The sequence below is a fragment of the Plectropomus leopardus genome, chromosome 15, assembly GCF_008729295.1.
Source record: "Plectropomus leopardus isolate mb chromosome 15, YSFRI_Pleo_2.0, whole genome shotgun sequence".
In the NCBI taxonomy this organism is placed as follows: Eukaryota; Metazoa; Chordata; class Actinopteri; order Perciformes; family Serranidae; genus Plectropomus; species Plectropomus leopardus.
In genome coordinates this window covers 12,889,220-12,901,894 of record NC_056477.1, presented here as the reverse complement: position 1 = coordinate 12,901,894, position 12,675 = coordinate 12,889,220, and the positions used below count along the sequence as shown (strand labels likewise).

General features: G+C 40.2%; 1 protein-coding gene across 1 annotated transcript in view; it reads left to right on the top strand.

Moving 5' to 3' along the window:
- Positions 1-12,675, top strand: part of pcsk2 (proprotein convertase subtilisin/kexin type 2) — a 38,528-nt gene that overhangs the window by 13,380 nt on the left and 12,473 nt on the right. The window contains exons 6-10 of the mRNA XM_042502122.1: positions 3,525-3,601; positions 4,564-4,652; positions 5,235-5,410; positions 8,628-8,843; positions 11,952-12,052. Of these exons, the coding sequence (XP_042358056.1) occupies positions 3,525-3,601; positions 4,564-4,652; positions 5,235-5,410; positions 8,628-8,843; positions 11,952-12,052 (659 nt within the window). The remainder of the gene's footprint in view (positions 1-3,524; positions 3,602-4,563; positions 4,653-5,234; positions 5,411-8,627; positions 8,844-11,951; positions 12,053-12,675) is intronic.

Here is a 12,675-nt window from a genome sequence, read left to right as displayed (position 1 = left end):
CTACTTTAAAAGTAGCTAAGTATTATCATTAAAATGTGCACATTCTGCAAAAAAAAAAACTTATGTGAATGATGTACTGTTATATGCCATTATTATCAAATAAGTTAAATTAAAATCAGAGATGTCTTTGTAAATACATTATACATTTAAGATGATACTTCTTTAAAAAGTGAAAAACTGTGAACTATACAATACAGCATTGTGGGGAAAAGAGTTTTCACCATTTCTGTATCCAGGATTTTTTGGGCTGGCCTATATTTATAGCTCAGTGACACACTGGAGCCATCCTTACTATAATCCTTCCCCAATATATAAAACCTCATGTTAGAGCGCATAACATCAGTGTCGTCTCGTTCATGCCCAATGTGCGAGTGGCAATTCACTACATTCAGCAAGACCTCATAGCCCTTTCAGACAACTCTGTTAAATGCCACAGTTAAATATAAACACAATGAAGGTAGCTGTCAGAAACATACTTTTCAGTCGTTACAACCTGAATTGGCTACCCAGCTACTGGCAGTTCCTGGCCACTGCTGTGGGCGTGTGCTTTGTGCTAATGTTAGCTGCTGAACCAGAGGCTGTCGCTGCAAAGTGGCTCACTCATTCTTCGACTCAGAGTGTATGTGCTTTACACTACTGGGCTAGCTGCTAATGAGAGTCTGTCGTTTTGCAGTGGCTCGTTCTTCATTTCAGCACCTTTAATGGACACCCCCCCCCCAGCCTATGAGAAGAGATTACCAATTTTTTTTCACAAATTTTAAATACTTCATCATTCAGATTTGGTTGGGTGGTTAATAACACATTTTTCTGTGGGGTGACAAACTCATAACATATATTTCGCCTTAGCCGAACTTGAAGTAGCATTAGCTGGAGCCAGTTTTAACTTTATATGAAGTTACTTTATTTTGGTAATTACTACTAATAAAACCTAGTCTGGCCCTCTTCAAATGGTCACAAGCTAAATCTGGGGATCATGAGATGATTAATGGGAGATAAAGATATAAAACACTAACGTCTGCTGCATATATTTGTACTAACGTTTCTTTAATCTTTGCTTTTCTGCAAATTTTTAGATGTTTTTCCGATTTAGGCCTTGGACCATCATTAAATGAATTCATCTGAGAAGTTTAAAGAGGAAATCACTATTTGGTGGAACTGCTAACACGTCATAAAAAAATCAACCAGACACTACTTTTATACATGGGTCACAAGCCAAAAGGGCTAGAACAACAGGTATAATCATTAAAAAGGTATTACATTAAGTGGAGTAAATCATACAATATAATCTTTTGACATGTAGTGAATTAGAAGTATATAGTGGCAGAAACTGGACATCCATTAGAAAAGTACAATAATTCAAACTTCTGAGTAAGTCATTTTCTATGAATTGAATTCTAAAAACTTATTCTAGAAAAAATGGGACATAATACACTACAGCAGCTATGAGTCACTGCTCTCCTACCACGCGCTCCGGGGATGGCGAACATACGAGGATTGCCGGGGAAAGGTGACGTGGCTGAGACTGGGCGCAATCCAGATATGAGCACGAGAAGCACAGCAAGTGATTCATGGGCCATGCCCCGTATGTCATTACCGGGACTCAGCACTTTTCCCTCCATTTAATGAAAAAAAAACAGCAACACACACACACACACACACACACACATGTACACACTCCTGCTCCTGATGTGAGCACAAAACCTGCTTAGGGTTGGCATGTTCTCTCTCTGTGAACACTGACAACATTTTCAAGCCAAATCTTAGACTTTTTACATTGTTAACCATCTTCACTGCTGCTGTTTTACCACCCCTTCAAAATATTTTATTTTTACATAGTTTCTATGACATTTACATTTCCAACATGGGAGAAAAAAAGAGAGAAGTAAACACAAAGGAGATGGCATTTACCGTTCTATTTATTATCACATCTCAACTTCTGTCTACCGCCACCATCATGCAACCCCAGCCGACCTAAGCATCGCTACTTTCCTCTACAGTCACCTGCTCCACATTGTGATAATTACAGTGTTTCTCCATTGGGTCAGTAAGCTTTTGCCGTTGTGCTTTCTCTTTGTCGCTGACTGAGTCATCTCGTCTAAATGTCAGCCAGCGGAGCTGTCAGGCCCGATCGTGGAAACAGCCCCCAAGATTGATCTGATTTGTTCAGTTCTACGACTAAATAAACATGGCTGTAGCTTCTCCATACTCATGACCACATGAAGGACCTGACACTGCGCTAGAGAAAAAAATAGTTGCCACTCCAGGTGACATGAGCGATGGGTAAAGAAGAGATTACAGCAGATTGCAGTGGCCTGAATGATCTTTGAAAGTATGTTATAGAAAGAGCACTAAGAGTGAGACTATCCTGAGGATGTCTGTTGAATCTTGAATCCGGCTCTCTGTGTGAGTTGTTCAGACATGGCTATTCTGGTAATTATGTTGACTGCATTAATGCTCTCTAGGAGATGTGTGTCTCTTCCGACTTGTTTCTCCTGCTTTTCCGCTGCTGTTCGTTCTGATCCTATTACTTTTGGCCATGTGGAATTAAATGCTGGCTGTAATTGGGCCATTATTTTCTCAGCTTGAAATCCCCGCTGTGACCACACATTATTCCAGTATTGCCGCAGAGTGAAGATTTGAAGTTCAAACTGTTTTAACAGAACACTTTACACTACAGCATCTTTTTATTACAAGTCAGCTGTAGTAGAGGAATAGTTTGACATTTTGCAAAATATGATTATTCACTTTCTAGCTCAGAGTTGTAAATATGAAGCTATCATGCTAGCAGCTGATTATCTAAGCCTGGCATATTGGCTGGGAACAGGGAAAAACAGCCAATACCTTACCGTTATCTGGCTGGTGTTTGGCTGCTAGCATTGTTTTGCCTGGACAGAAATGGCAAAACAGACATACTGTGGGAATGTCAAAATAAAAGTGCATCTTAAACATGACGATACGAATCGATGTTTTCACTTTGCAACAAAAATGTTGGATCATTGATCATTAAATATATCAGTATATAATATAATAATAATATATCAATATATCAGTTGATGTATCGTTCATCGTTTCATCCCTTGTTATCACAATATTTTCATTTTTTGTATAGTTTCAACATAAATGCCAGTAGGAGGATTTTGTTTTGTGTGACTGATTGACACTTGTCTTTCTTCCTGTTTCCTGTCTTTATAATAAACTAAACTAAGCTAAAAATGTGAAACAGGAGGCTGGCTATAAATTAATTTACTGTACAGATATAAGATTGGTATTGATCTTCCCATCTCACTCTTGGCAAAGTGAATTTGCATATTTTCAAAAATATTGAACTATTTTAAATTGTCTCAGCAAAAAAGTATCAGTATTTTCACATTGAAAAGCCAAGTTTTGGAAAAATCCATCCGGATGACAGAGCAGGCAGTGATAAGGTCAGCACTTCCCCATGAAATGCTCTGTTTTCTCTCCTTTTGTTTTTCTGTCTCAGTGTTGTTGTTTTTGTAAATGCATCCATTTGGTTTTCCTTTCAGAATGCCGATGCCAGCTATGACTTCAGCAGCAATGACCCGTTTCCGTTTCCACGCTACACAGATGACTGGTTCAACAGGTAAAGCTCACCCAGTCGACCCCCGTGTACCTACGCACACATACTGTGTGTTTCTGTGTGCACGTGTGTGTTATCCCCAGAGTCTGGCAGCCCTGCTCTTCGTATAGCTCCATAAAGACATAATAGCGCAGTATAAACAGAGCTGTTGTCTAACACAACAGAATAGAAAACATAAAGCCTATTTTTACCCCCGCACTTGGAGGAGATAAGGCAGATAAAGGAGAATGAGCACAAGTCTAGTCTCCTCTCAGGGTCACAGTGTTCACAGTGGCGACCTTCTGTCTGATAAAACCTTATCTGCCTCCCATCTTCCAATCACACCGGGTGATCCACTGCCACTGCGACATGTTGAGGAGAGGAACAAAGAGGAATATATTCTTTCTCCGCCTCTCCTCCTCCACCGTGCCTCCATCTGCTCAGATGTATCTTTGTGTGTGTGTGTGGGAGTGAGAGGGGAGTATTTGGGTTTGCCAGTGTAGCAGTTGCTGACTGTCGGGCGCAACTCGCTGGCTAATCAGCTGGTTGTTATAAATAGCTGCCTGTCTGTAGCAAAGCATGCTGGGAGAGAGGGGTTGACTCTCTGCAGTGTCGCTGTGAGGAGTAGAGGGATGGAGAGATAGGCACACCTCACATGGTGCACACAAAACACTGATATGTGCAAACATATTCAGACAGACTCAGATGAATGATGGCCAAATGGACGGATAAATCCAGATGCTTCCAGCTGAGCTACAGTATGTTCTTCAGGTCACATAGCGTTTATGCTAATTTTAATTGATTTATGGCTACGGAAAATGCTAAACCTCTTTTCTCATTCTAGTGTGGCAAAGTCAACAAAAGCAAGAGTTGCATCTAATCAGAGGAATCTTATCTCTAACTTAACCCACAATACATTTTGTAAATTCATGTAAATTCATGCAAATCCTATTAAGTACATGCTCTTTTTTTTTTTCTATCACCAGTCATGGCACACGGTGTGCTGGAGAGGTGTCTGCAGCGGCCAACAACAACATCTGTGGCGTGGGAGTCGCCTACAACTCCAAGGTGGCAGGTGTGTGACATATTCAAGCTGCAGTTTGGACAGCAAGATGAATAACGAGCAGTCAGTGATGTTAGTAATTAACATTTGACAATAGTATAATAAAAGGATCGGGGGTAGAATGCATGCATCAGTATGCATCATGTGTAAAATTGTATAAATTAGTGTGCAAGAATGGTGTTGCACTGTTTGGTTTTGGAGCATGTTGAAACGGCATCTCTACTCAGACAATCACTACAAACTACTGCAGAGGACAGTTAGAGTCCTCATAGCAACAGGACGACACTAATAATCTGGAAAGCTCCATGTTTCTGTTTCATATAGATTTTTCTTGAAATTTGTTTGGGGAGTAACAGTAGAAATAAGAAAATTAGTATTGACTGCTTGATTTTTGTGCTGCTGTGAAGCTGACATCACTTTCTTGCTATTATTAAGGGTTTAGATGCTATAAATGTGCTGTTTTGTGCTGTCTTGACAACCTAATAAGCTGAAAATGGTTTTAAATCACCAATTCACAGCTAATAGAAATACCATATAACACACCAATTGCCAGAATCTCAATGTCAGATTCATATGGAGAAGTTTCTCTTTTAGGTATCAGGATGTTGGACCAGCCCTTTATGACTGATATCATTGAGGCCTCATCCATCAGCCACATGCCCCAGGTTATTGATATCTACAGCGCCAGCTGGGGTCCAACCGATGACGGCAAGACGGTGGATGGACCGCGGGAGCTCACACTGCAGGCTATGGCTGATGGCGTCAACAAGGTAAGGCCATGTCATACCCCCTGTGTGGAGGGTTTAATAATAATGTGCCAAAATGTGTTTTTTTTTTACCCCCACTTGTACCACCTTTTACAATGTCTGTTTACTTTGCATTCATAAATTCTTAGTCCTGTTTCTTCCTTTTCATTTGACTGTTACTGATACCCAACTGCCAAGCGCTCCTGAGCACTACTAATGCAAATATGGACAGATCTACACACTAAGGTTGCTTTGTGCTTTGTCAGCTCAGTAGCCACATTAAAATGTTGAAATTGTATGTTTTTGTGAACCACGGATATATTACATTTGTGTGTTTTATATATATATATATATGACATAGTTCAGATTACATGTAAATGAGCTGATTTTCTCATTAGGAGGAGACGGGGATGGTGGACAGTAAGGGTGTATGAAAATATCAATATATCAATACATTTGACAATGTTAATATGTTTTGTGATACCATATTGATTATCAAAACACTATTGTTCTCTGACAGCGTGTTGATAGTTATAGTTTGAAGTTGTTACTTTTTTTTTTAAATTTACCTAAAAGATGTTTCTTCTTATTTATTTATTTCTTTTAATGATTACTGATTAACTCATCTTCCTCAAATTGCATTAGAAGTAGAACTATGATGGTGGATGTTACAGGGAATGTAATGAATACATAAATAACACAACTGTTATCTATGTTGCATATGGGGGAGTGTTCTTCATACTATGACAATAGCAATGCATGAAACAACAACAATGAAACATAATGAAACTTAAAATTTAAACTTCTGCAACACATAAAACATACTGTATCCATGGTTTTCAGAAACATACAATCACAGCATTTATTCTGCCGATTGGGTTGTCTGTGTTAATGCTGATCCTTTAAAAAGCCTGTTTATAGGCAAAGAATGTAATTGGGCAGTCAGTTCATTATAGTATTTCCAATGTTTAACACTACTTTTAACTGCACATGGATACGTTTCTTATTAAGCAACCGCTGACCCCAAAAAGTCAGAGGAGAGTTTCAGGGCTCTAGAGCTGATTTGACATTCTGGTCTTTCTTAAGGACACTTCAGCAAGGTGAGAACTCTCCAAAGTGTGCCATGGGGGGAAGGCAGTCTTCTTTGACACGTAAAAAGGTGCCATGATAGCAATGCCACTGCCAATTACTTGCTCGATTAATCATCATGCAGCATGTGCAGGCAGGTGTGGGATGCTCTGAAATGACCCTGTTTCAGGCAGGGTAGCTGAGTAGGAGCAAAGCCGACTGTCATCTCTGATCGTGTAAACACAACTAATCAAGCAGCCACTCTGCAATCTGCCTCTTAAATTCTGATGATCACTTATATAAGCTTCTGTGTGTAGGCTGAACATGATGTGCACTGTGCAGAAAAAAGAGAAACATTTAAAATTAAGAAGCACATTATGCTAAATTAACAACTGGGTCAGACAGAGCAGCTTTAAGTCTGCATCTTAAACATAACTGCAGATTGCAAGCGATAATGGAAATAAACGACACCGTGTGCCGTGCAAAATTAAAACGCTTTGTTTGGATTTTGCAGGAGACAGAAGGCAGAAGGCCTGAAGCTCATAGGTGAGCTCAATGATGCTCAAACCTGTCTTTGCAATTCAAATAGAGAGTGACATAAATAAGCATCGTAAGGGGAAGGACATGCCACTCCTCCTCCACTTGATCTTTTGTTCTGTGGGAAAACGGTCGGCCTTTTGTAGAAACAGGTGCAGCGTATGGTGAAGAGGATGCTCTCTGTGTGGAGTCGCAGTCAGTTGTTTCATGTTTCAAGGCTCTCTATCAGCAACAAAGATGACATTTTACTGCATGTTTAAATGTACAGATGGTAATATGCTCCATTGCAAAAAGGAAGGACATAAAGTGCTTTCATTTTTTTCATGCCCTGACTACTGCAATGCCTTTTCACCCAATCTGAATAAAAAGAAATATAATAGATCTGATATGCTCAGAATGCTGCAGCACACAAGGCCTTTAAGGGACCATGTACACTTGCATGTCTCTAACAAATTAAACCTCAAGCCTCCAAAAGATAACAGACCATACATCTACCCAACAGACACACATAAACACAGTATTCAACTCATTATCTTGAACTTATTCTACAACCACCACCACCTGATGACCTAAGAGGTCTAACTGGATTGTGTCAGCCACTTTTCCACTGCATAAAAACATGCTAACACGTGCCAACATCTGGCTTTTTAATGTAATGGGAAAGGTTATAATCTGCATTCACTCATGGGGCAAATGACCCTGCAGTGGTCACAGGTATTAAATCGACTGATCGGCACTGATGTAAAACACAACACCTGGGTGAACATGCCACTTGTAGCCCCTTAACCAGTGAGAAGCAATGACAGGCCGACACTAATCACTGTACTGTCTGTCACTGAACGTGACACAGCAAAAAAAAAAAAAAAAAAACAAACAAAACAAACAGACAAAGGCCTATTTTTATCAGGTTTACCTGTGTTCAAAAACCTGCATGCATGCACTATTTTTGGTGGAGAAAAGGGGAAGCCAAATTATTAAGGTGCTCTATGTGACACTCAGCATTAATATTACAGCAAACAACTATTATGCTATGTAAAGATATAGTGGAGTAATGGTGACCTGAGCAGAGAATGAAGTCACTCTACCTTTGTGTGTGTTGTAATCTGAGCTTCTCTGTTTTTTGTTGTGGTAGCTGGTGGTGTCTGTGAGTCCCAGTGTAGGTTTCCCACTGGTAAGCTAATTGCGTCTGGCTTAGAACCGCCCTGTTTAGCGTTGTGTGTACACAATCCTGGCTCAGACTCTGGATGATAGATATGCTCTCAATGTCATATACAGCTCCTTCAAGTGAATGAAGCACTGAAAAAATATGTTTAGCTTTCCATGTATTGGTAAGGATTTGACTGACTGATAGTTCCCTAAAAAATATGTCTTCGGTATTTTTTTTTCTGAAAATGTCCCTCCTTACACGTTGACATGCTTTCAGTTGCTTCATCTCTCCTAGAAGTATAATTCTGAATTGTCCTTTTGTGATTTTGAGTTAGACTGTGCACATAATTAGTAGCCCACACTGGCACACAATGACACATACTGTATAGGTACAGTCAGGTGAAATTCCCAAAACCCCAATTCTCATTTCACCCATGTATGTCCCATTACAGTAGTAAAAGGCAGAACTGTGATGACGGTGTTGTTTTAGGGGCGTGGAGGAAAAGGCAGCATCTACGTGTGGGCATCAGGAGATGGTGGTAGCTATGACGACTGCAACTGTGATGGTTATGCTTCGAGCATGTGGACAATCTCCATCAACTCAGCCATCAACGACGGACGCACTGCCCTGTACGATGAGAGCTGCTCCTCCACCCTGGCATCCACATTCAGCAACGGACGCAAGAGGAACCCAGAGGCTGGCGTTGTGAGTGTGTTTGTGTTTAAATACATATATGTTTCATATATAAAAAAACATTCAAAAATATCATCTCAAATGTAAAGTGTCATAAATGTTTCGACATCCTGAAGTCTCATTTTACAGTATGTACGTGCGTGGGCACATTATGAGACTGATGGCATCAATATGCAAAAGACCCAAATACCCTCCTATATAGGAGCCAGAAACACAGACTTTGAGGTTGTTAAGTCCCCTTTGCAGTCATTATGCATCTAAGCTGCGGGGGAGGGTATTTTTTGGCCATTTTGTGCCTCTTTGTAATCATTTTGTGTCTTTCGTGATCATTCGGTGTCTCTTTGTAGTGGTTTTGTGTCTCTTTGTAGTTTGTTTGTGTGCCTTTGAGATAATTTGGTGTTTTGGTTGGGGTTCGAGTCATTTTGTGTCTCCTCCTTGTCTGTGTTAATCTGGGTGACATTTTCCATTGGAGGGCCAGTTGGGGTCCCTCACATTTTAGGCCACTAGGCCTGTGCCTGTGCAGTAGGCCATTTGAGTAATCCATCAGTGGGTAAGTTCACTTTTTGCATTCAAAGACAACTCAATACTTGTTTGTGCTGTCCTTCGAAAATATGTTCCTGTTCATAGACTTAATTGTAAATAGCTTTTTTTCAGTTGGCCCAGCGGGCACTGTATACTCTGCTTTTCAGGAGATTGGATGAGACCAGCCTGAGAAGCTGTTACAGGGTAATTGCTGGCTGGTTGTGAAAAATGGAGGTTCAGGTGGAGGAATAGCTATCCTGTGATTACTTTCGCAGACATCCACATGCATCATTTTGCTGTAGATGCTCAGAGTAGCCGCCATACTGTGCTGATCATTGTGTTTAAGGCACTGTGGGTGTGCTATTAAGGGAAATATGAAAACATTTCTATGGATTCCTCTTTTATTAATTCTCATTTTACCATGTTAGGGAAAAGTTTGGCCAAGAGTTGACACAAAAGTAATAATCGAACAAGTGAGACACCAGAATGAATCCAGTGACTGACCTTGGCTAATGATCTATAACTGTAACTGGCTTGTTGCTATTAACGTGGGGAATTGTGTCACCAGTGCGGGATCATAGAAGAGTAGATGAGTCACCAGAATCAGAAAGACCATACCATCTTTAATAAGAGAGCAGCAGCTGAACTTCCTTTCACTGACAACAAATTTCCGACCTTGATGGTTGGTGAACGGAAAAGGAATGCTCTTGTGCCTTAGCCCTCATTCATAGACAATATAGAGTGATATTCCATACTGTGTGTGTGTGTGTGTGTGTGTGTGTGTGTGTGTGTGTGTGTGTGTGTGTGTGTAAAAAGAATATCCCAGTTTACAAAGGCAGCGGTGCTTGTGTTTGTGATTATGCAAATCACCTTTGGCTGTTGACAGAGCCATGGCTCTTCCCTAGGGGTCCCGCTCTAATTTCAGTCAATCTGTTATCTTTTCTAATTAAGCACCAAATTAAATGATTAAACGTTTATTTAGTAAATATAAACATTACTTGTCTGTTGATGTGCACTGCGCTCTTATTCATCCTTTCATCCTTCTATCTGGCACTAAAACTTTAATATCGAGATATGCTATTAAGGAATATTATAATCCCCAAATGACCAACAAAAATAACTCACCCTGTGTTTCTATGAATTTGTGAAGAAAACTGCAGAGGACAAAGAATCCAAAAACAGAGAAAATTCTTGATGAATGTCAGAGGCAAATACATTGAACAGAAAAACAATATATTTACACACTGACACAACTCGTGCAGTGTAAGTCTCATTTACCCAGTGGTATGCTCAGTACTTCCCAAACAGACAGCTGTTTCCAATGGGGAACTGAACTGAAACCAATGCTCTCTTCAAAGCCAGACTCCATTGACAAAAACAGCAATTTTACCTCGCTTAACATAGGAGCTACTGGTCTAGCGTCTACTCAGGCAGTTGTTTGTTCAAAGCCTGGTATGCACTTTGGAATTTTGGGCTGTCCCAGACGAAAGATGACCAGCATGAAAGAAAAGTGGAAATATATTTGATAGTGGCTCTAAAACCGTGGTCCTATGTCACACAGTAAAAGAGGTTCAGGGTGGACGTCATCACGGTCTTGCAATCAAAGACAGCCTGGGATAAATTCTGAGTGTCAGAAATTTGGGATGCCCTTCTCACTGTGTGGCTGCTGTTACGACATACTTCTGCTAACCAACCAATATGAATGCAGCATAAAATGACGCACTGATCAGCAGGACTAGTGAATGCTAAATGCTGTTAGATGCTAATTCTTACTTCAAGCTCTCGTTGCAAAATTGGCATGCCAAGTTGGCCTCTTTTCCCAAGTCATGACCCCGTCCTTCTCTCCTCCTCATCCTCTTCTTCAGTTTTTATTCATCACACATAATTGCCACTACAGCAAGGGTTTGATCAATGTTTGTTGTCATTTTTTCTCTCACCAGTAGAGCAGTGTAGATGGATGACGCACACTTACAGTTTTCTGTACTCGCATGTTGAAGTCAGTGGACATAATGGTAGCCTGCAATTCAGTAGTCACCAAACAGCCTGTATACATCAAACGTATCCAAGTTTATTAGAACCATGTCGCAAAGTGTAGCTTGCACTAAACTTATGATATTGTTAAAATCTCACAGTCTGTAGGAGGCTTTAGTTATTGTTTGACTTGGTGGTGTGGTTTTTGGTGTTCTGACAGATTGGTTTGGATTCACCAAAATCACACAAAAACACAAACTACCAATCGAGGCAGCTGCAGCTCCCATGTTCAGTTAGGTGAAATTACTGTTTTGGACAATGAAACCTGGCTTTGAAGAGATCAAAGATAAGTTTCACTTTAGTTCAGATCCCCACAACTGCCCGAGTAGGATGAGAGCTTGTAGGATGCTTTGATATAGTGCTGTTGGTGTTAAACATGGCTCCCAATAACTTCATCAAGAATTTTGGTAATTTGGTAATTTGGGAGTTAAGTATTCCTTTAAATTGAAAACTAGGAGAGTAGTTCTGTATTTGATCTTTTTTGTTGATAAAAGGGTAGTGTAAATTTCGGGGAAGTAAGGGGAGTGTCATAAGTAACTGAACAATTCTGTGATTTGTTTATTTCAGGCCACCACAGACCTGTATGGGAACTGCACACTGCGTCACTCTGGAACATCAGCAGCAGCTCCAGAGGCAGCTGGTGTCTTCGCTCTGGCTCTTGAGGCAAAGTATGTACCCTCCTGCTTCTTCCTCACACCTACAACAGTGACTATTGATTTAGATGGATTGTCTGTATAAAACATAATTATGTTACACATTTTATTCCTCTCTGTTGAACAAAGTGCCGGTCAAGGTATAATTTCTCAATAACATGCTGTCATTCATGACATTTAGGCAATCTTCAATTTAAAGGAACACTGTTTTTAGGCAATTCATTTATGAGCTCTATTCCTTTTCAAAGTACAACCTTGAGCTTTTATATGGCATCGTGTCTTTGACTTCCTCCGTCAATCTCTCTCCTCAGATCCCTTTATTGTTATTTCCTCACAGTGTGTCTGAACACCTTAAAGGCACGAATGATTTCTCCACTTTTCACAGAGTTGCTTATTTATGACAATCATAAGGCGAATGAAAAGCAAGGAAGGGCTTATTCTGTCGCCCACAAAAGTACAGACTCAATGTGCTCGTGCCAAGGACACATATCAAATTCGGATCAGTGCTCTTTATATCGCAGTACAAGACTGAAAAATACAGTCTATATACTATATGTATGTAGCAGAGAGACTGGAATGATAAAATGAACTGCAGTGCTTTATCTCAATCTGAAAATTGTATGAAGGCTAACTGTAAT